The sequence below is a fragment of the Sus scrofa genome, chromosome 10, assembly GCF_054392235.1.
Source record: "Sus scrofa isolate SSC_HxYL_T2T_F1_AM1 chromosome 10, Sscrofa_HxYL_maternal_Yorkshire_Landrace_v2.0, whole genome shotgun sequence".
In the NCBI taxonomy this organism is placed as follows: Eukaryota; Metazoa; Chordata; class Mammalia; order Artiodactyla; family Suidae; genus Sus; species Sus scrofa.
In genome coordinates this window covers 73,877,744-73,901,935 of record NC_139392.1, presented here as the reverse complement: position 1 = coordinate 73,901,935, position 24,192 = coordinate 73,877,744, and the positions used below count along the sequence as shown (strand labels likewise).

General features: G+C 47.1%; 1 protein-coding gene across 5 annotated transcripts in view; it reads right to left on the bottom strand.

The window, feature by feature from the left end:
- Positions 1-370: 370 nt before the first annotated feature.
- Positions 371-24,192, bottom strand: part of FAM107B (family with sequence similarity 107 member B) — an 82,555-nt gene continuing 58,733 nt past the window's right edge. For 3 of the 5 annotated variants that reach the window (XM_084980258.1, XM_021064845.2, XM_021064842.2), the window contains 3 exons: positions 11,615-11,798; positions 4,358-4,508; positions 371-3,355 (listed from right to left, as the gene is read on the bottom strand). In XM_084980258.1, coding sequence (XP_084836384.1) covers positions 3,239-3,355; positions 4,358-4,508; positions 11,615-11,742 — 396 coding nt within the window. In that variant the 5' untranslated portion in view covers positions 11,743-11,798 and the 3' untranslated portion in view covers positions 371-3,238. Of the gene's footprint in view, positions 3,356-4,357; positions 4,509-11,614; positions 11,799-12,782; positions 13,080-14,495; positions 14,605-24,192 lie in introns of those variants that run through there. The other 2 variants (XM_021064843.2, XM_021064841.2) reach the window with 2 other exon arrangements.

The window sequence follows — 24,192 nt, the reverse complement described above, 5'->3', positions numbered from 1 at the left end:
TCTTAGCATGAATTTGTTGGACATCATAAATTGCCAGTCCTGATGGACACAAAGCAAAAAGATGTACCTGGTTTAGGGGAAAGGTCATCAAAGGGAAACCCTAGAACCACCTCTAATCCTTGAATTGAACTCAGCACCCCCCCATTTCAGTCCAGACATCCATATTTTTTTTTTGTTTGTTTGTACTTTTTATTATCACGTGGGGGTTTCTTTTGCCGCATCTGAGGCATGCGGAAGTTCCTGGGCCAGGGATCAAACCCGCACCATAGCAACGCCTGAGCCACTTCAGTGACAATGCGAAACCTTAACCCGCTGAGCCACACAGGAATGCCCAGACATCCACCTTAAACAGATCAGACACACACAGCCGCATGGTCCAAGCATGTGGTGATTTTTATTAAGAATAACTTTGGTTCTAAGAATTCCACCCTCAATTCTGTAATACTTTCCGTTAAAAACAATTATACAAGAGCAAATACAAAAAATATTAAATTATGAAAACAAATCCATTAAGGCTCCCTTTATATATATTATATACACTCAAACAAGTCAAGATTTTTTCAGAGTAGAAGAATAAAGTCAACTGTGATAGCTTAGAAAGCAACACTACTTTACCACTCGGAGACTAGAAAACACTCAACTATTTTAAGAAAACCACAGAGTGGAAAAATGGAGCCGTTTTTGTCAAAAAGTGGCTCAAAGCACAAAATTGCTCTGGTGTTTATGAGCCCTAGGGGTCTGGACTGTACAGTATTAAACTGGGGGAGGGGAGTGACGCCTTCTTAGGCTCAGACTTGAGAGCTGAGCTGACGTGGCAACTTCCAAGAACGCCTCTACCTGTGTGTTTCACTGTTTAGGAAGGAACCTTCCCTTCACACTAGTCGCAAGTCTTCTTTGGGCCAGACCTTGGACTCCTAACCACTGTTAACTCTGCAGATGTACGAGTGACATCGGGAGGGATGTGCTTTTGTTAACGTGTTTCTTCCCAGTGAAGGGGAGCGGGTTCGGGTTCTGGGAACAGAACGAGTCCTTCCAAGGGAGGCTGTTAGGGCCCTGGAGAAGTTGCCCAAGTGGCAGCACTGCTTCAAGGATACAGGATCTGAAGACCTTACCTCTGGGTGGATTAAAGGCTGTGGGTTAGTCCTGAACCTTTATTTTTACAAACTGCATTAGTTTGCACACACCAAGAAAGAACTCTAGTCAGCGGACAATCAGAAACATGCTTCCATGGTGCACTGTCCCCTCTCACAAGGAAGAAGGATGGGGAAAAACAGTTACCTGTCCACCCTTCAAAAGCAACATTGTATCTTCGGCACCCCCTATTTTTATTCAAATAATACTTGCTGCTGAGAGGAACAATCCACACTGCAGGTGTAATCCACACATTCTCTAACTAGAGGTACATATCATCTATGTCTTCTCTTTTGTCTTGTTCCCATCAGGGCTGAACACCAGCCTAATCGTCAACCGTGAAAGCTATAGCCTTCCCACAGAAAACTAATTTCTACTATGCTTATTCAGGATTCAGAAACTTGGGATCCAGCTTTCTAGGACTCTTGAACTCCAAGAAGAGCCTTTGATGGAGAAGTTACTAGCTGACTTGTTTATACGAAGCACGTACTGAAATCCACACGAACTCGTCCAGACCACCCCAAGCAGAATGTTCCCCTGCCCACACTGGCAATATAAAATGCATTTTGCCTAAGCATCTGGCTGTTAACTGGAGTAGCAGGCCAGCCGGAGCGCACACACCGAGCAGCCTCCCCTCCCCTCCGCTATTCCTGAGAGATGAGAACAGTAGTCACGACAGCATCCTTATCAACAGCATCCCCATCACTAAGGTAGTGGCAAAACAGTCCTTCTTCATAAGAAAAAAAGGGCAAAGCAATAGGTGATCATTCATCAGAAAATTTCAAAGCTTGGATTCAAATAATATTCTATTCTAAAATGCTAGAAATCTTCCAGCTGGGCCTCCTTGAGACCCATCTACATTTGTTTCACATTAAAATACCCAAAGGACTCTGCCTTCCCAGGTCCCGGTGGGAGCTTTCCCCACAGTGCTCTCAGAAGAAACCAAAAGAGTTGGACCCTCTAATTTTTTTTTTCTTTTTTTGTCTTTTTAGGGCTGCACCTGCGGCATATGAAGTTCCCAGGCTAGGGGTCGAATTGGAGCTGCAGCTGCCGGCCTATGCCACAGCCACAGCAACGCCAGAGCCGAGCCGCATCTGCGACCTACACGGCAGCTCCCGGCAACGTTGGATCCTTGATCCACTGAGTGAGGCCAGGGATCGAACTCACATCCTCACAGACACTGTGTCAGGTTCTTAATCCACTGAGCTACAACAGGAACTCCTGAACCCTCTACTTTTGACACTGAAGTTGGGTTATGTGGACTAGGTTTTATGCCTCCAAGGACTAGGAGATTATGTCATATAAAAGGACTGGCTGAGCAAGAAATTTAAAAAGAAAATAAAACAGAAGAAAACGTCTAACCGTTATCAAAGCAATACATGGATTTACATGACGTACCTTCTCAGCAGAAGGTCACCAGGAAGCATCAGAGGACCAGCAGGAATGAAAATAAGATCGAGACAGATGTTTACATATTTGTTTCCATATTTTGAAACCGTCTCACCCTATTTCTGAATCTCAATGGCTAACAAAGTAAGAGCTGTGTTTACCATAAGTATTAACCTTTTCTGATGTTGTCTAACACTTGGGTGAAAGCGTAAAGGAAGAAGACACTTTACAAACGGTGGATGTAACAGATCTAAGGCCTGTCTATGCAATCTAAACTACTGGACAGACAACTAAAGGAAGGACGAAATACATTTTCTTTAGGTTTTCAAAGAGAAAAGGCTCTGGTGCCCCACTACACTTGGACTGAGAGAAAAACCAAGCAGTGCAACGCTCCAGGATTTCTCCCAGTATCCTCTTCCTGTTCTGCTTCTCCTTCTTGTTGGCGTCGTTTTTTTTAAGTCTTTGAACACGGGTTCATTATCCCAACTTAAGTGCTGGTGGACGTCCTTCGTTTGGCGCATAGGAACTGCAACTGTCACAGGTTCTTTATCCACCCAGGTGGTAGGAAAACCAAAACCAAATCCTTTTTAAAGGAACAGTTCTCTGCTGGCTGGGATTCTCTCAGGGGATCTGGCCCCGGGGGGGAAGCGCTGGGGAGGCCCCCCCGCACACGATTTCTGTGTGCGATGGGCCAGGGGCGCGGTCTCTGCAGCCTGGCCTACGACTCTTGGGCTTGGGCCACTTCTTGGCCTGTTCTTCTGAGGTTGCCTTTAACCTTCACAAACTCGGGAGCGTTTTCTTGCTCTTCTTGCAATTTCTGCTTCTCAAGTTCAAGCTAAACAGAATTCAGAAATAGGAAAATTATTTACATGTGATTTATAAACAGTAGAGGCTTTCCAAAACATCGTTCGGCTTTCCAAAATCCCTACCGACTTGATGTCCCACTGGAAGAACGTCTCTCTTAAAGTCTTCACTTTAAATGTATTTACATAATTTATATATATGGCTAGATCTAGGTCCTGTGATAAGAATTCTGCACAGGAACAGCAGCTGAATGCTTGTTACTGACATACTGACGGATGACAAGAGCCTAAAGGTCAAGGAGAAGCCTTAAAACAACTGCCGAGCTCAACATGCACTTGCTCCGTGGTCTTAGTGAGGCTGAATTTCATTCAATTGCTTGAGCTTCCGGCACTGAGCTGTGAATTCAGTGATGTTCCCTGGTTTGGGCTTGGATTCCTGCTCTCTTCCAGGTCCTCAACAGAATGCTTCTCTTTACCTTGAAATTATTTCAGTCCACCTGCAGACATCTACCTCAGATTTCCCTTTCACGGTATATAGATATTTACATCTGACATGCCTGGGAAATTCTGCTGGTTCCAACATCCTTATTTCTCAGGACAAGATAAGTCAGGGAAAGACAAGTACTGTATGACCTCTCTTATATATGGGGATCTCAAAACACTGAAATCGTAAAAGCTGAGAGCAAAATGGTGACTAGAAGGGCCTGGGGCAGGAAAGATGCTATTAAGGACACATACTTGCATCTAGTAAATAAGTCCTGGAGATCTAATACACAATACAGAGACTGTAGACAACAAAACGATTTAAACCTGAAAGATGCTAAGAGAGTACATCTTAACTGTTCCCACCACTGAAAGAAATGGTAATCAGAGGATGTGAGAGAGGTGCTAGCGAATGCTACAAGGGCAATCACATGTACCAAATCAATAGACTGTTACCCCTTACACTTATACAATATTGTAAGTCAAACACATCTTAATTTAAAAAACAAAAAACAAAAAACCCAAAAAACAAAAACACCTTTCACCCGCACCTGCTCCAACTTCTGCTGCCGCTTTAATAGTTCTATTTCCAGGTCAGATTTCTTCTTTTGTGCTTCCTCTTCCTTCTGCTTTATGACTTGATCTCGTTTTCTCTTTTCCATCACTTTCTGCAGTTCAGGCTTATTCTGAGGGGCAAGACCCCTGCAAAGAAAGCATTGACAAGATGAAAAAGTCTCAGTCTAATGGCTGCATCTTTTATGAACAGAAATTTCAGGCCTTGACTGTGGAAAAGGGGTGTAGAGACCCAGCATAACCAGGATGCCTACCACCAAACCAGCTAACAGTCAACATTGGGGGGCCTCAGAAACTCACCAGCATGAAAAAAAGGGCAAGAGCATCTTCTAAGACTAAGCAAAAGTCATCGCTCGATAAAAACATATTGAGCACCTACTGTATGCCACACACTAGGCCATGTGAGGGAGGTTAGTAAGGGCGGTTCAGGGTGGGGAAGGACACACTTATGCAGTGGGTGTGACCATCACCCACGATGGAGAGGAAGGCGCCTCCACCGGGGGTTTCAGGGGCAGCATCCCAAGACCGAGCCCCTGATCCCAAGTGATCTAGTGATGCAGCCTCCAAATAAGCTAGCACACAAACTGAACAAAATGGCCCCAGAAGCCTCTGGCAACCCTTGCTTTCAAGGACTTGGGAGCTGGTTCCTGCACATCTGAAGGCGCGTCCGTGGTTTTATCACTGCTGGGGCTGGGGTGTGGTGGGGGGGGGCGCAGTCGGGGGCGGGTACAGCCATGGAGGCCTCATATCCAGACTCCCAGGCCAGTGCCCTGAAACCATTTCAGACCCGAAGTTCAACTGCTGATGGGGCACGGAGGTCAGGCTGCAGGGAAGCTGGACATTTTGGAGAGAGAAGTTGGGGGGGACAAAACCAAAACTCAGGCTATTTCCTGGCAGCCCTCATCTGAAACGTCTGAAGCAGGTCCGGGAAGGGCATTACACTGGCATTTTTCTCTGGCGGGATTTCTGCCTGTGTGAATGGTCAGCTAGCACTCCCGTGTCGCTGTTTCCTCCGCCAATTCCTTAGGATTCCTTCAGTCCAGGCTCCCTGGTACTGGCCTGGCTGGTCTCCTCCTCTTCACGGTCTTCCCCCCCTTTCTCTCACTAGTCTCCGTGGCCCCTAAATCATCTCAACTCGAAGACGAGGGGCATTTAAGATAAAAATGAAACAATGCGCGGCACAGAGCGTTAAGTGACAGCATGAGTGCACGCCCACGTCCATGCGCATGCGCGGCCCGAACAGGACCGCGTACCTCTCTGAGCTGAGGTGGCCGGGGCACCTCCATGCACACTTGCTGGCCTTGCAGATGACGCCTGTGCGTCTGCAGACCACGCACGTCGACCCCCGTGGTTGTTCTCCAAACACTTCGATCAACTTGATGCGACTCATCAACTAGGAGTCATGTGAATAATCAATAGATCAAATTATTCCCGAAAAGTTCTCTGGTTCTAAGGATCCCAACAACACCCTTGCCTCAGTCTCTCTCAAGTTCGCCCTATCACATCTGTAAACTAATCCACAAGGTCACACTTCCTCATCTATCTAGTCATATATATATATATATATATATTTAATTCTGATATCTCTATCTACCTTGGTTTTTTAAAAAATCACAATAAATGATATTTCAAAGTTAAAGATCAGGCTATCCCATCACTGAAGATAAAATATTATCAAAATAACAACACATGTCTCCACTTTCCCAATCTTCATTAGCAGAACTTTTGGTTTAAAAACAAAAATTAGGCAGCTCAGTGGGTTATGGATCCAGTGTTGTTACTGCTGCGGTGTGGGTTTGATCCCTGGCTTGGGAACTTTCACATGCTGTGGGAACAGCCGGGAAAAAAGAAAAAGAAAAATTAATTTAGCCAAATTTCCAGTGCAACAACAACAAAAAAATCAATGTTTTATAACTGTTTCAGTTAATTATAATTTGTTTCAGTTACTGGTTGTATGAGGAAGACAGAAGTATAGACAGACTACTACAGAAATTAAATCTTTTTTCAGTGCAATTAAAAAAAACTTGCTTCTGGTACTTCGCTCAAATAGACGTGTCACTGAACACAGGAAAACTTGTTTGTAAATAATCTGCGTGAAGATCTACTCAGCTTCATGACTATTAAAAGTCTTAGTGTGACACTACAAACAGAGCCAAGGGATTTAAATTTCAGGATTAAGAATTTAGCTACCTGCATAATTTAAATTTCGAACTATATTTCACTAGCAAAATTAACGTCAAGGGTTATTAAGTTCTTCTGGATTATCCAAGAGCTGCTGAACAAACTCTGATGTATGATGCATTAAGCCAGCGTTCTACCGCGATGTGTGAATGGGTTTAACTAATACACGGTATTCATTTTCTGTTCAAAGATTTTACACAATGGTGCAGTAAGATAAAATATTTAGTAACATGAAACTCAAGAAAATGGTACTTACATGATAAATGTTCTGCACTTAGAATAGTCAAGAAGTCATACAAATTCTGTTAATATTTTATCAAGCAGCTCACTTAACTGGAAAAAGTCAAGCACTGCCTTTGTGAAAAAGAATCACTGCCTATGTGATTCTCGGAGTCTAAAACTGGATCAGATTGCAGAGAGAGTGTAGGCAGACAGAAACAAGCTCCAAATTTCATAAAAATGACAGCATCAGTCTTGGTATGACAACAGCTGATTTTCTCTAATCAATACACAATCAACAGGAACTTCCAGACCCTTTATGATTGACAGTTGCTCAAGGCCTGGAGGCTTTGCACCACTCAAGACAACAGTTATTCCCAAAACACTTCCTCCGACTATTACAGTGGGCCAAGTTGATTTTTTAAATTAGTAAGTGCTCTTTGCAATAAAAAAAAAAAAAAAGATTAGGCGATATATACACACATGCAAAATAAAAAGTCAAAGCACACGCCAACTCTGTTATACATATCTTGGACGCGCCACTTGCGCTGTGTTCTACATGAACAGTGGCCCCCAAAATTGTACCTGCACCCATGGATGGCTCCCCGTTCCTGCACCCATAGATAACACAGTTTAGCCTGTGCTCCTCAGTATTATCTATACCTTTATTTTATCTATTTACTTATTTTTTTATTTTTTTAGGGCTGCACCCACAGCATATAGAGGTTCCCAGGCTAGGGGTTGAATCCAAGCTGTAGCCTCCAGCCTCCACTATAGCCACAGCAACGCCAGATCCAAGCCGAGTCTCTGACCTATACCCCAGCTCACGGCAACGCCAGATCCTTAACATACTGCGTGAGGCCAGGGATCGAACCTGCATCTTCATGGATCCTCATCAGATTCCTTAACCGCTGAGCCACGACGGGACCTCCCATCTATACCTTTATGAATAGGGCTCTGCCTCACTTAACCGTCTGCACAGGACATCAGAGTACAGCACTGCCAAATTTCTGCCGAGCCCATGATGAAAGACACTTAGGTTGTTTGCTACGGCTCCCTGCTGAACGCAATGAGGCGAGAACTTTCCTGTTCACTTACATTTGTCCTATACGAGTACTTCTGCTGGCTGCGTTCACAGAAGCGGAACTGCTGGCTAAGCATCTGCACGCATTGGATTGGGAAGCCTGCTGCCAAACTGCTTTCCAAACAGGCCGAGACAATTTATATTCCCTCCAACAATGATGAAAACGTACAGGCAACTTTTAAAGATCCGTTTCCCAGGTCACATAAACCACTGAATGCATTCAGGGGCCGAGAGGAATGGTCCACGTTCACTCCTGCCCCACCTCCACTCCACACTTGAAACAGTAGGAGGCAAATCACCTCCTTCTCCAAGAGCAGAGGGAGAGGCAGGCCCAATATCCCCACACACTCCCCTCCCCTGCCCACCCAACCTAACAACTTTTGGCCTGATTTTTTTTTTTTCCCTTAGGGGGAGGAGGAGAGCTGCCTTTGGGTTTCAAGCCCTTAACCTTGAATCCTAGAATCTTCTGGTCTGGCCTGCCCCTCCCTCTACATTTCTGACTGAGCCATTTCTATCTGTGTAGATCAAATGCAAATATTTCTACCTCAACTTGCCATATTCTTTCCATGTGGTATAGCAATAAGTATTCATTGAGGAACTATCTGTCTAGCAAAGCACACCAACTGAAGGGCAACTGCAAACACAGGGACCCAGAAACTGTCAAGGGAAACACACAAGCCAAAGAACCAATGGCAGAGATGGAGAATGGCTGGGTATTCTATATTTGCCCCCAAAGAACTCTTTTTATTTTTATTTATTTATTTTTTGTGGCCGCACCCATGGCACGCAGAAGTTCCTGGGTCAGGGATCGAACCCAGGCCATAGCAATGACAATGCATCCTCAACCAACAGGCCACCAGGGAACTCCAAAAGTACTGTTTTTAGAGAAGAAAGACTCTCTCTAAATAATATTTGAAATATTCTTATTTTTTAAGACCTCTTGAACACTACTCTTTTACCTACAAAAAAGAATGCCTATTGCAATCTGTCTTTGTATGCCACCAGGGACACCTAAAGACTCTAAGAACTATTAAGACAAAGGGTCAAATAGTTAGACCTGGAGGCAAACTGTGACCAGATCAAGATTTAATGACTTTTACCCTGAAACTTAGCTGGGAACGAAAGATGTATGGTATACTTCAAAGACTGCAGGCCACAATCTCAGAAAAGCTATGAGAACAGGCTCTCCTCTGCGGTGATAAGAAGTGACTCCACTTTTATCCTCTCATCTCTAGGGAGAGACGCAAACGACTCTGAAATGCTACAGGGCTTTGAGCCAAATTCAAGGCCACACAGAGCAAAGGTAACAAGGCTCCACGGAAGCTTTTTCTGTGTGGATCTCAGCTCTGTCTCCCTCTCCCAGCCCCAATCCCTTTTTCTCCACTTTCACAGAACAGGCCTCCTCTGGGTAATCTGGAACAGGTTCAACTGCACAAAACTGTAATGTTTTACAGCGACAGGACCCAGGCTACTAAATCCATTTCTACAGAACTGTCTATGGCCTCGAGTTCAAAGAGCAACTCCTCTGCCAATTTTGATTTACCTTTGCCTCTATTTTGACAGGGAGCCTTTTCCTAGATATAATAGAAAAAAATCAAACCAAAAAAACCAACAACAGTTTGAGCTAGAATATCTCTTAGAGATTAACTAAGTCTCTTACTCCTATTTTACAGGAAAGGGGACTGAGTCCCAAGAGGTGAAGACAGTGAGAAAACCATCTCGTTCAGAAAACCATTCAGCTGGAGTTCCCACTGTGGCTCAGCAATAACGAACCTGACTAGCATCCAAGAGGACGTGGGTTCAATTACTGACCCCGCTCAGCTGTTAAGAATCCAGCACTGCCATGAGCTGCAGTGTAGGTCACAGATGAGGCTCAGATCCCACATTGCTGTGGCTGTGGTGTAGGCCAGCAGCTATAGCTCTGATTTGACCCCTAGCCTGGGAACTTCTTTATGCTGCACATGCGACCCTTAAAAGCAAAAAAAAAAAAAAAAGGAAAGAGAGGAAGGGGGGGAGGAAGAAAAAGAGAGAGAAAGAAAGAAAGAAAACCATCTAGCTATTTCCTCTTGGCGTTTATTAACACACACACACACACACACACACACACACACACACACTCCCCACCCCAGTCTTCTCACCAAAGTGCAAGCATGGTTTTCCAGGAAGGACGCCTCCCAATTCTGTGGCCATTTTAGGACCTTATATAGTCCTAGTCTCTTGTGGCTCATTGGGTTAAGGATCTTAAGTTGTCACTCTTATGGCTCTGGTTTGACCCCCACCCCAGGAACTTTTGTATGCCATGGACATGGCAAAAAAACCCAAAAAACAGAGTACACCAAACCCAACACCCAAAATGATGCCTGACATATGAAACTAACAAATGGTTTTTACTAAGCTGATAGGGGGTAAATGTTTTGCTCCTCTTAAAAAAAAAAAGGATGATAGTCATAATTTAAAATGCTACAAATGTAATGTAAAAACCAACGCAAACACAAGAAAGAGGGTCCTGACCTACTGTTACATCTCATGTGGTCCTACAGACTTCTCTCTGCCATTCTACACATGTTGAACAGGACAGCATCTGAGTCACATTTCTCCAAGTGATGGAGAAAATTCAGAATTTTCACAAATCTAAGAAATAATGTATTCATTTCCTTTTGACCCAGGACACCCTCTTTCATCCTTAATCCAGTCCCTTCCATACAAAATTTAAAACATGCATCCACTTGAGAATGAGACTTGTGGAGTTCCCATTGTGGCACAGCAGGAACGAATCCAGCTAGTATCCAAGAGGATGTGAGTTCAATCCCTGGCCTTGGTCAGCAGGTCGGGGATCTGGTGTTGCTGTGAGCTGTGGTGTAGGTGGCAGATGCAGCTCGGATCTGGTGTGGCTGTGGCGTAGGCTGGCAGCTGTAGCTCTGATTCGACCCCTAACCTAGGAACTTCCATATAGCTTTAGGGTGCAGCCCTAAAAAGCAAAAAAAAAAAAAAAGAGAGAGAGAGAGAGAGAGAGAGCGATAAGGAGACATGGGACCACAGAACCCTGAGTAACCCTGGCGGCATCAGCTGAGCCTACAGTCAGCCTCCCTGGCTTGAGTCTGCTAAGGGAATAAGGAAGCTTTAAATATGGTCAAGAAATAAACACCTATGATATTACTTATATGTGGAATCTAAAACATGACACGAATGAACCTGTCTATAAAACAGCCCCACAGACCCAGAGAACAGACTTGGGGTTGCCAAGGGGGAGGGTGGAGGGAGGGGGATGGAGCAGGAGGCTGGGGTCCGCAAGTGCACATGAGGGGTTAATCCCCAAGGTTCTGCTGTACAGCACAAGGAAGTATATTCAACGGCCTATGACAAACCATAAAGAAAAAGAATATTTTTAAAATGTTTCCGTATGGTCAAGAAACCAAAAAACTCTCTGAAGCCTTGGTTAGTGTAATTAAAATGAAATCTCGTTACCTTAAAAGCCCCTCTAAGGAAAAGGCAGCTCAAAAATACCATCTTTGGGGTTTGAGAGTGGTGTACGCACACCACACTGGGGTCGATGGAGTGAGTGGCCAAGGAGACTTGCTGGAAAGCACAGGGGGCTCTACCCGACACGCTGTGGTCATCCACGTGGGAAAAGAAGCCGAAAGAGCATGGAGTATGTGTGGGTACAGCTGAATCACTTTGCTGTACAGGAGGAATTAGCACAACCTTGTACCCCAACTACACTTCGAGAAAACTTATTTAAAAAAAAGCTTACCTTTTTTGATTCATGAGAAGTTCTCTGTGCAGATCTTGGTGGTTCCGGGAGGTTTTGACGGGATTGACTAGTTTCTGGGGCCTGATGAGCTCGGGATTGTCATCGTCTATGTAGTCGGGCTCGGCCATGATGCTCCTGGGGCAGAGGTAAGCGTCCTGCAGGTCAGGCTCCTCCAGCGGGCTGTCTGCAAGACAAAGACGAGCCACTGTGGTCTCTGTGGCCCGGCCCGCCCGGCCCGCCCAGGCCACCACGTCCCCCTCAACGCTGCCGCGCCGGCTGAGCAAAGCGGCAGCAGGGAGAGGGAGGAATTGCGACCTTCTGGGCTGCTGACGACGAAAGCTGGGGTCCCACGGCCTGACAGGTCACCCCCGGAGCTTCAGGTCATCAGGTGCTCCCACCACCGCGTCTCAACACCGGCTTAACCCCACCTTGAGAACCTGGGGGCAGACCCAGGCCCTCCATGCTCCCTTCAGCCTCCAAATTCACACGTTCTAGAAGCATACAGACTGCGGACCCTGCATCAGTGCCCATGGCTCCCTGGGGGCAGGTCGGCCTCTTTATTCCCACCAGGCTACGGTCCAGTCTCCCTCCCACCCACGAGTGCCCTGCCCTGGGGGCTTCATCCTGTGCGTGGCCTTTCAGCTCTTCCTTCAATGTCCCCTTCTCAGAGAAGCCCAACCTCCTGACCACCCTGCGTACACCTGCAACCCCACCCCAGAACTCCCGGCTTGATCCAACCCGGAGCCTGACTGATCTATAACTCGCCACCTAGGGCGGATGCTCCTGAGAGCCAAGATTGCATCTGCACACACACACCATCCCCCAGCTGCTAGAAGAGCACCTGGGAAGCAGCAGGGGAGGAGGGAACCTGGCAGCAGAGCCTGGCTCTCCAAGGCCTATGCTCTGAAGGATGAGGAGGCTCCACTGAGGACAGAGCAGAACCACCCCATGTGATGTCTTTCTGGGCTGGGACTCTCCATCAGTAAGAGAGAAACACGTGACGATCCCTGGGTCCTGTGCCCTTGTTTAATTTCAGGTGTTCCTCCTATGATCCGTGTGTGTATGTGTGTGTGTGTGTCCGTCCCCTGGAAAGCAGGGTTCATGTCCCCTTTCATACGCCCCTGCAGCTGTCCAGGGCAGCGACACGGCGGACATTCCACGTATATACCAATTATTTCATGAGACAGAAGAGCAAACTCCTGGTGGCAGAGCTCGGAGGACAGGGCTGGCTGAGTGGCAGACTGGAAACCCTTGGTCGTCTGGCAGGCATCCGAATGCAGCAGACCTGGGGCACGTCCCTGGGTGCTGACTCCATCCTGGCGCCCTGTCCCCGTCACACACAACCCTTCTGAGATAATCAAGGCCGTTTTATGCTTGCTCGTCCTGCATGGATGACTTTATTTTCCAAACCACAAGTCAGATGCAAGGTCTGACTGTAGGAGAGGACTTGAACGGCGGGCCTTCCCTGGAAAGTGCAGAGCACATGCGTGTTAATGCTCTGGCCAGCGCTATGCCCCCAGACGCGATGGGGGCGGGGGGAAAGGACGGTCACCTCTGTGCCCTGGGGCCCCAGGAGGACTGTACGAGCCACTTCTGGCACAAAATGCATCCTCACATCTGCCAACCACTGGTATCTGTCTGTTCTCTCCAACGGCTGAAACCACATCTCCAGTTTTAAATCCCCGGGTCCGGCCAAGTGCCCGGCTATGTCAGAAGCCGAGCAAAGGTTGGACTCAAACTAAATCTGTAGAGACAGACAAAGACTCTCTCTCGAGAGTGTCTGTGAACGAGCTCCTGGATGGAAGACAAGCTCTATCTTTATTTCCGCCCCGGAAATCAACACCCTGAGCAAACACCTAAGTAAGGGCGTGGGTGTTTACACACGGGGCAGGGGTGCAGGGAGGAGACACAAGTATGTGCTTTCGTGGACTCTGGCATGGGGGCGGGGGGCTGGGGGTGCACAGCGGGAAAGAATAAAGATGTGTTTTCAAGCAAAAGTAAAAAACAAATACTACGGGTCCAGAGGCAGTCAGCTACAAGCAGGATTTTGGCTTCAAAGTTATCTATGATGTTTTCCTGAATCCCTGAACGGCCCGCAGAGCAGCCACCAACTGCTTAACCCTTTAGATCTGGCACCTGCAGGTATGTGACCACATCTGACCCTAGCGACAGCCCTGCGAGCAGAAGAACTAGAATCTTCACTTCACAGACAACAAATGGAGGAACAAAAGTCAAGTAACTCGAGCGGGCTCACTTTGCCAAGTGCGTAAATCTCAAAGTAAAAACCATGAACAATCAGCCTCTGATCTTAAAACCCATGTTTTGTCTACCAAACTCTGATGCTCCATATTTTTATAGAAAAATATTTTGAAAATTAATGTGAAAATAAAGAGATAAAGCCCCAAAGAATAACTCAAGCAACTAAAACAGAAAAATGGTAGATGCATCGTTTGTTTATGCACTTCAGGTATTAAATACACGATTAAGGATCAGAATTACCAAACAATAATCTATACATCTGACAAATTACACCAACCATTCCTTCAACGCTACCTGCATTGATATTTTAAGAAAAAGAATGCCTGTGGCTCAGCGGATTACCAACCCAGTCAACTAGTGCCTATGAGGATTCGGGTTTGATCCCTGATCCTGCTCAGTGGGTTAAGGATCCAGAATTGCTGTGGGCTGTGGCCTAGGTGGCAGACACAGCTTGGATCCAGCGTTGCTGTGGCTGTGGCGTAGGCCAGCAGCTGCAGCTCCGATTCGACCCCTAGCCTGGGAACTTCCATAGGCCACAGGTGTAGCCCTAAGAAAACAAAAACCAAAAACAAAAAGAAGAATAAGAATGCCTGTCGCCTTCCCCAAATGCAGAATCACAAACCTTGCAGGTGGTGAGTCAGAGACCCCATCACAGCTCAACTTTATGAACGTGCTCCGTGGAGAAACGCGCTCCTTGGTGGAAACCTGAGATGCACCACACGCACCTCTCTGCAGCCCCAACTGCTCTAAAAGCCAACTGCAGTTTCTCCTTCGTTAATCAGTAGCCAAGAAGGCCAACACGCTTCCATAAAAGGAGCTGCTACTCTGCCCTAAACCAGGCATTCCCTCCACCTTGCCAAGTCCAGATTCCCGCTTCCTTCCTAAGGTCAAGGTGGCAGCAGGGGAGGGGGAGCCCTGTGGATGGGAGGGACGTCCAGACAGAGGGAAGGAGGTGACAAAGGACAAAGCAGAGAAGGTGAGGATGGAGAGGGAACTAGGGCAGGGGGCATGGGGATAAGATGCAAGACCCTGTGGGATATGGCCAGTGTGGGGACTCTGACCTTTGCCCTGAGTGGCAACAGGGAGCCATTTGGCATCTGAACAGGTAAGTGACAAGCTCTGACTCACTGTTTAGAAGATTAACTACTGAGTTTGGGACAGACCAAAGGCAGCCAAGGAAGGAGCAGGAGTGGAGTCAGTGTCCCAGGTCAGCTTAGCCCAGACGGCAGCAGTGGGGAGGACAGCCTGGCAGGGATGCCTTTCCACCCCAATCCCCTGGGACCTCCTGAAGGCCTGTGCACGTGGTGTGACACACACAGAGGGATGAAGAGCGCTGGGAGGGTTCTGGCCTGAGCGGGGAGAAGGACAGAGCTGTCGAGGTGGGGAGGCTGTGAGCACAGACGGGAGAGAGGCCAGGAGTTCCGTCCGGGGCTACTGGGGCTGAGAGCCTGCCAGACACCTGAGCGGTGACAGCGAAGGCTCAGACCCTGCGCAGCTGCCTTGGTCTTAGTGGTTTGACTGCCACGGTCTCTCACTTTGCCTGCGACCCTCCACCACTCCCAGAGTCCCACAATTAGAGGCCACACAAGCTGCCCGCTTACCCGGGTACAGACACATCTTGGGCCTTGGTGGACCTCTGGACAACCTCGGGCTTCTCTTTGCTCCCTTTTCCTAGTACTCACCAAGCCCCCTCACCCTCGGTATCCCAGCAACATGTACAGACATCACATCATCGCCTACAGCAAAGACCATGTCCAGTTTCTGTTCACATTCCTCAGATCCCTGGGACGTGTCAATGAACAGGAACAGGCCTTAAGTGAAGGGACAAAGTCCAGGAACTACCAGCAGAGGGAGCCCCTGAGCTGGCCGGAGCCCACAGACGCTTAGAGGCAGGGCAGGTAGAGACTCAGCATCCAGAATCCACAGCCCACAAGGAGAGAGGAGAGAGAAACAGGTCTGGAAATGAAGGGGCTTTGTGGGTGGATGCTACTGCTGCTCCATGAAACATTCTTCCAGAAATAAAAGTGAAGACACTCTTGTCATGTACACTCACAGGCCCAGGAACTGATTCACAAAGCAATTTTTTTTTAAAACTATCAAGTCAAAGAAAGAAAAGGAGTGTCAGCTCGGTATAGGAGAAATAAACCCAGCTTGAGATGCTGGACAAAGCTTAACACCCCTGCCCCTGGGTTCTCCTGCCTGCTAAAATGAGCGGTGTTGTAACACAGGCTAAAATCCCTGGCATGTCCCCGAAAACTCAACAAATGGAAGCTACGACTAGTCAAGCTATATGACCAGCCACAGTCTCTCTTTCACTCAGAGGTCTGGGAAACCCTGTAAGCAAAACTCTCTCTCTCTCTCAGGGCCTTTAAAACATGAGAGTTCTTCAAAAACATAAGAGTTGCACCAAATGATCCACTGGTGCTGAAATGAAGGCGCTCTCTCCAGTTGGCGCTTCTTCACAGGTGGAGCTGGAAAAGGGCCATGGAAGCCCCGTCATGTTCTTGCTGGTAACAGTCATTGGTTCTAAGACTCCTTCATGCTGCAAACCTTAAGAACCTTCTAGAAAATCTAAAAAGGTCTATCACACATGCCCAGAGTTCTGAAAGGCTCCAGCTCCAGTGGTAGGGGTGGGGGGTGTGTAGCAGGAAACAGGGCTGACGGTGAAGACCACAGAGGCTGTTCTGAGGTTGAGGGGATTCACGGAAAGATTTCAAGCTCTTGAGTAACAACCCGGATTTGCATTTTAGACAGACACGAATACCACGTGCTGAAAACCTCGCCCTGGGGAGAATTCTGCCTTTGATTCTTGTGAACCAGCAAATGGAAATCATTAAGAGACTCCACCACCAGAGAGGAAGGAACTCCCATCCTTACAGATGCCTTCTGGGTCCTTACTTTGCATTTTTCCCCCCTTTCAAAGGTTAGCTCTGGGCCCAGGCCTCTGCCTGTCCCGGGTATTTTGTGTTGATGGCTTTCCAGCGGCGAATAACCATCCTCACAGAAAAATTCCACAAATGGACTAATAAAACAAACATTTACTGCCTCTGGGTTTCTCATCACATTAGTCTTGGCTCTAATAGCTCATTTACATATTTCCACATCACGAAGTAAAATATGAAACCTAATCCAATCAACTATACTTCAATAAAATTTAAAAACAAAACAAAACACCAAACCTAATCCTAGGAGATAAAAATCAGAATTCAGAGATTCTGCTGAGGTTCATGTTAACCTCAATATGTCAAATCAAATTTTACCTAGAAGCACTAGTAAATGAACCCTTTTGGAAACAATCCCTGAAACTCGTCTGTGTATACAGTTTACAGAGGTACTAAAACCAACTAAAGCGAAACAAGTACACATTCGAACTGCTACAACTTCTGTAAAGTTGAAAATAATTCTGGGCCAGTTTTTTTCAAATCGAACTATAGCTGATTTACAATGTTGTGCTAATTTCTGTTGCACAGCAAAATGATTCATTATACATGTATACATCCATATTGGTTTTTACATTATTCTTTTCCATTACGGTCTATCATAGGACACCGAATATAGCTCTCGGTGCTTTGCAATAGGCTCTGTTGCTTATTGCCTCCATGGACCAAGGCAGTTTTTAAAGGCATTTGTTTCCCAGGCTGAGGGGGTCCAGCCACCTCCTCCCAATGCTCTGAAGAAGTCATTTAAGACGACAGGCCGGCCAAGTCCAGGCCCGGGCAACCTGAAGGGGGACAGCTGTCCCTGGACGCGAACACGCTCCCTCGGCACCCACGGTCCCCAGAAACAAGGAGGAAGGCTTGAGAGAGCAGAGAGGGAGTTAAGATGGGAATTTCTCACAACAGCAAAGGGCTTCATTACAAAGTCCTGAGCTGAGGCGAACCTAAAAATTCAGTCTCAGTGCCAGGAGACCGTGGCACCACCTGGTACCCAAAGGCACCACACAAGTGTCCAGAGGAACCTTGGTGGCCACAAGCCCAAACTAAAGCTGACAAATGCCACCCAACCAGAGGAAGGCACAGGAGCGCAGAAACATGACTTTCCCAACTGTGCCCGGCCCACAGGGGCTGGAACGCAGACGCTCCATCAATAAACTGGCCGAAAAGACACTGCTGTACAAACGCCAAGGAGTGACGCGCTTGGGAAAATACCAAACTTGTTCTCTCATCAGTTTTTTCATCCCCCAAATATGCATCTTGACAGAAATTTAAGGCATGTATTTCACAATGAGAAAATGGGAAAGAAGGCAAGAAAAACAAGGGGAAGATGGGATGCACGCCAGTGTTGGCGAGAAGCTGGTCTGGGTGGAGCAGGACCAACCAGGAGGTGGTGATGCCTCTGCAGATCTGCAGGTGTCTGTTTTCCTGATGACACCCAGAAAAGGGGCCCCCCAGCACTGCTGGTAAAAGCACACATGGAAAGCATCAGAGACGACATGCTGGAGCTACTGTGCACCTTCCTGATGCTGTACATGAACTTCTCCCCGTGAAGGTCCAGTGAGGGAGGAGTTTTGATTCCCTAGGGGTCTCCAAAGGTGGCTCAGGCAGCATCAAGAATAAGGGCTCCAGGAGTTCCTGTTGTGGCTCAGTGGTTAACAAATCCGACTAGGAACCATGGGGTTGCGGGTTCGATTCCTGGCCTTGCTCAGTGGGTTGAGGATCTGGCGTTGCCGTGAGCTGTGGTGTAAGTTGCAGACGCGGCTGGGATCTGGCGTTGCTGTGGCTCTGGTGTAGGCCAGTGGCTACAGCTCCGATTCGACCCCTCGCCTGGAAACCTCCATGTGCCGCAGAAGCGGCCTTAGAAAAGGCAAAAAGACAAAAAAAAAAAAAAGAAAAAAAAAAAAGAATAAGGGCTCCAGATCACACCAACTGGGTCTCAATTCCAGTTCTCTCATTTACCGTGTGACTTTGAGCCAAGTTCCCTTACCAGTAAAAAGAAAAAAATTTAAAAGAAGGTGGGGGGGTAGGGAGAAGGAGGAGGGCAGTTTATCTTACAGGGTCATGGAGAATAATGAGAAATGCATGCCCAAAGCAGTGTCTGCAAACAGTAAGCCCTTGGTAAATGCCACCTCTGGCAGCAAATAATGGTTAGTAAAAATAACCTGGCTATCACTGCCCCAGGTTACACTACTCAAGGGCAGGACCAGGATTTGAACGTGGGTCTGATTCCAAAGAGAGGCCCTTCAGCATCACTCTCTTCTGGGCTGGGATATTGGAGCGCGGGAGGGGGCAGGAGAGGCCACGACGGGTTTCGCTTTAGCAAGATGACTTTCTCACTCTCTCAAAATAGATTTTAGAAGCTTTCTAACACCATAACTTTGTAATCCCAGCCAGAAAACATCTTGCGGAAAATCACATTTACGTGGGGGTGGGTGGCAGAAAAGACACATTTTCTTTAGACCACACACATGTTTTTAAAAGAACGTTCAGAGGGGTGCTATTCCTAACAGCCCCAATCTGAAAGCCACCCAAATGCCCACTAACAGTCAGATGCGGAGTAAACTGTGCTGGGAGACTCCCACGGAAAGACTACAGAGCACTGAGAACCGACAGATGGCAGCTTCTACAACGGCAGGACTCAACCATTCAGCAAAAGAAGCTGGACACTTGGGAGTTCCCTTGTGGCACAGTGGGTGAAGGATCCCATGTTGTCACTGTGGCACAGGTTCAATCCCTGGCCCAGGATCTTTCACATGCAGTGGGCATGGCAAAAAAAAAAAAAAAAGAAAATGCCAGACACAAAATTCCATCCTGGACCATTCCATGTACTGATGTTCAAAACCCTCAGAAACAAGCCTCTGGGGTTAGATGATAGGATAATGGTTATCTTGGGAGCAGAGAGCAAGCAGAAGGAGAGCGCGGGGGTTCCGGGGTGCTGGTAAGGCTCTGTTTCCTGACACAGGTTCTGGGTACACAGCACATTGGTTCTGAAAATTCGCCAATCAGTTCACTTTTTTGGTGTTTGCTCTTCTCGGCATGTATATTATACCTCCATAAACAGAGTACATATTTCATGGCTGCCAAAATGACAATCTTGAGATCATGCAGTGGCTGTTAGATGGATGCCTTGTGCAGTGCATAAGAAGTAATGCCACCGCGTCTGCAGTCCAGCCATCCTGGATGAGGAGCCTGGCTAGGCTACTGACTAGTCACGTGATTTTGTAGCACCTGCTGAACCTGACTCTTGATTTCCTCGCCTGCAAATCAGAGCGCGCACACCTGCGTTTGCAGGGTTGTCGTAAGCATGAAAGAAAACGTATGGAAAGCACTCACCACACATAGTACCTGCCCACGTGGCAGATGATCAATAAATTGAGCAGTTAAAGGCTTCCAACAAATGTATTCATTAATCTAACTCTCCATTAATGAATGTCCTATCAAGTGAGAAACGGATGACCAGGCACCACACGGATACTACCTAGTTTAGACCAAGTTTAATGGATGAACCCATCTTGGCCTCTGCTCATCTTTCCAATTTGGACTTAGATGGGTCAGAGGGGACCAGGGAAGGAGAGAGGGGAGGGGAGAAAACCGAAGCACCGAGCGGAGCCTGCCGGCACCGTGACAATCGTGGTCATTGCCCAGTCTCCGAGCTTGTCTTTATCTGCACAACTCAACAGCCACATCGCTCTGATTTCTCCGTAACTTCCTATAAATAAATACACCACGGCCACCCTCCAGGGCCACCTCCCCCTGCTCCCTTCTGAGCAGGGAGTACTGAGTACAGTTTTACTTGGTGCTCCCTTCCCGTGGGAACTTGCCACTTTCACAAGGTCAATTTCTCCAGTGTCTTCCCGCTGTCCCTCTGGAAGGACAGATGTGCATCCCTGCAGAAGGGAAAGGCCTCTGGCCGACTGAAATCGTCCCCCGCCCCTAGCACGAGGCCTCACCCACGTGCCACTCCAAGCAGAAGCAGCCCCAGTGCAACTAGTTGACGAAGAAGAACTAACCAAAAGCTGGGACCACTGACTGGCGCCTACAGCTGAGTCCACGGCAGCACACCTGGCTTTATCCTCTGCAGTGTCCCCAGCACCCTGACTGGCGTCACCCCGCAGACACCCTACAAAACTGCACTGAATGAAGGGGGCAAATGCTTAAGATACAGAGGATCCAAACCCAGGAGCCCATCCCGTGAGGCCTTTCCTGATTCCTCCTGAGGTTTCTCACCTTCTGTCCCAACAGGACACTGCTAACCCTTCTCGAAGGATGCTCACATCCGCTTAGAGGAAACCTACAAGCGTGCTTCTCCCTCACATTAAAGTTGCAAAGGGAAGGCCTGACTTCTCATTTCTCGTCCCCAGAAACATCTCTATGCAACTTCCCCCTTCTGTTCGACTCAGCCTGACCTGGTGACAAGTGCAGGGCAGCGCTCAGACTGGCAGAAGTGGGTCGACACAGGGGAGCGGAGGAGAGGTCACTTCACGCTTTGAACAAACTGTCCTTCTCTCATCTGAGAAACGAGTGAGAAACGAGTTCCTGGTTCTTCTGATACACACCAGTCCAGGGAAGCAAAGGCCCATTTTTCTAAACCAGTAGACTATTTGTTTCCCTCTAAGTATTGATTATGAGCCAAACACTAAGCTACACACTTTATTTATATTCATCATCTCATTTAAATCTCACAGCTCTAGCCCCATTTTAAAGAAGAACGCACCGAGGCTCAGAGACATAAAGGAATTTCCCCATGATCCCCAGCATCTGAATTTAAACCCAGACATTCTAATTCATGGTCCCACTTATTAACTATGCTGTAATGACATTTTTGAAAAGAGGAAAACAGTCATGACTCTACCACCCAAAGATAACCACTGCTCACACCTCTAAACCAGCACGTTATGCTGCCTTTTGCATAAGACGTCCCAAAATAAACCCTCACTCAATGTCCCTAATATTGGTTGCTGTGCATGAGCCTCAGAAAGATGAGTCAGACTGTTGTCTAGTGGGAAATAAATCTGAGGACGCTGGCTTGCATGCATATTCGAATGAAGTAATTAGCACTTCATTAATATGCAGCCCATTAATCTGCACAAACCTCTAAGCAACAGAAAGGCTGTCCAATTAACAGAATTCTTTAATAATTGATTACCTTAAACTCACTGGCTTTAAAATCGCCTTAGGCTGATAAATTACCCTTATCAAATAACATGATGGATGACCATTAAGTGAGTCAGAGTTTCATGCTCTCCTATGTGAGACAGTGATGGGCTCTGAAGTTCAAGGACCCTTCAGCAGCTGGAAGACTGTTCTGTGGTCTGACAGTGTCACCCAGTGGCAGAAGGCACAGTGTGTTCAGAGCAGGTACTGTTTTTTAAGAGGAGCATCTGTCACATGTGTTTCTTTACGAAGAGGAAAACAAGAAAACCGTGTTTGGGGACTTGCACTAAGAAAATTAATACATGTAAAGTCTAGTAAAAACGAGGCCCGCACAAGAAAAGAGCCCCCCTACGTCCAAGGTTACTTTGAAGTCTTTGGGGACCATAGAGGCATGTGCAGATCTGAAGAGGGACAAGTTCCTGTGACTCAAGCAGCCCAGGTCTGACATGACATCATCTCAGGGTCCCAGGGGGAGCCCAGGGTCACCCCTGGCACCTGCTTTCCTATTCACCATCCGGCTACTTCACGTCTCAAAAGCTCGGCTCTCCCAGACCAAGGAAAGAAAATCCAGCCAGTTCTGCCCCAAGGCTTGACTATCTGATTTTAAAAAAACTTTTACGAGGTGAAGCTTAATTGAAAATGATAAATTATTTAACTTCCTTATCTGTAAAGAGAGACGGCTGGACCAGACAACCCGTGAGAGCCCTTCCTGGTTTTGACGTTCTGATAACATGCAAGAGTTCGGCTTATTTATCTGTTGCTATTTGGTCAGAAGCGCAGGGGCTTCTAACCCAAGGCGGCAGAACTTTGGCCCCATCATCAGGGCCAGACGGAGCAGCAAGGGCGCCCCTGACATTCCACGCATTTCCCCCCCCTCCCCGCCCACCATCCCTCCTCACTCATCCCTGTTCCCAGTGCATAATGTTTGCACTGAGCGGCCTCTCTGATCGCCAGGCTGTTTCCCCAGAGGCAGCCACTTCATTCCAGGTCCCTCTAGAAGAGTCTCAACTGCCTGGTCCAGAGCTAGTGATGTCCACATAGGATGGCGAGTGGACCAGACTTTATTAAATCCACACCCCTAATCCAAGGGCCCCTAGATATTCCAGCTAAGAGGCACACATATACCACATCTGATAAATAAAAACAAAGCACTGTTCTTCTTTGCATAAAATCACCTACAGCGAGTATATACTACATTGTAATTCATTCAGGTCTGAATCCTCAACTACCCTGACATCAAGCCATAGTTCAACCCTATTGCTCCTCCCCTGGCTTCTCTAGACATCTCTTTGTCTTTTCTATAAACCCACCCTCTTCCTGCCCTCTCCCACCAAAGCCCAAATACAGATGAGTTGCGTAAAGTTAACGAGTTTTTTCCTCCTCCTCGCCTTTATTTAGAAAATCACTGTCTACTCTCATAGACTACTCATAAGGAATACATTTTTGCTATTTCCTGCCTGAAGAATCTGATGGCAGTCTGTGACAAAAGGCTTTAACAGGTACACACCCATGAATCTGGTAATTCCACTTCCAGGAATTTATACCAGTGAGATAATCAGATGTGTGCACAAAACATACGTAAAAGGATTTTTTTCTGTAAGATGCATGATCGTGAAAAAGAGAAAGAAACCACTTAAGTATCTAATAATGCAATACAATGCAGCTTTAAAATATTAGTAGAATAATGAAAGAGGAAACATTCATGATGTATCAAAGAGAAAAATATCAGGTTCCCAAACAGTATGTCTTTGATGTGCGATTTTATTCAGAGTGCTGGACCAGCTGGACCAGCATCACCAGGGAACTTGTTCAATGCAAATGCCTTACCTGAGAGGTATGGGGTCAGAAGCCCTGGAGACAGGTCCGGCAATCTGTTTCCATGTTTACTATGTGTCACATAACGTAAAATTCACCCCATTCTACAGATGGGGACATTGAGGCCCAGAGAGGCTAGGTAACTTTCCTAAGGCTGCAAAGCTCATACGTGGCAGCTGGCACACCTAGCTCCGGAGTCCACGTTTCACATCTTTCTAGGATAACGCATATGTGCAAGGACGCTCTGTGCTCCTTCCCCTACATCCAGAGCATGACACATCCCACCCATCCTGTGTCTTCACAGTGTTTTCGTTTCTGTTACAAAGTTATTGATGGGAGCGGGGGGATACTGATTAAATGTGGGAGGCCTTCTTATCACCAGCCAGAGGGAGGCTGCTACTGGCAACGCCATAA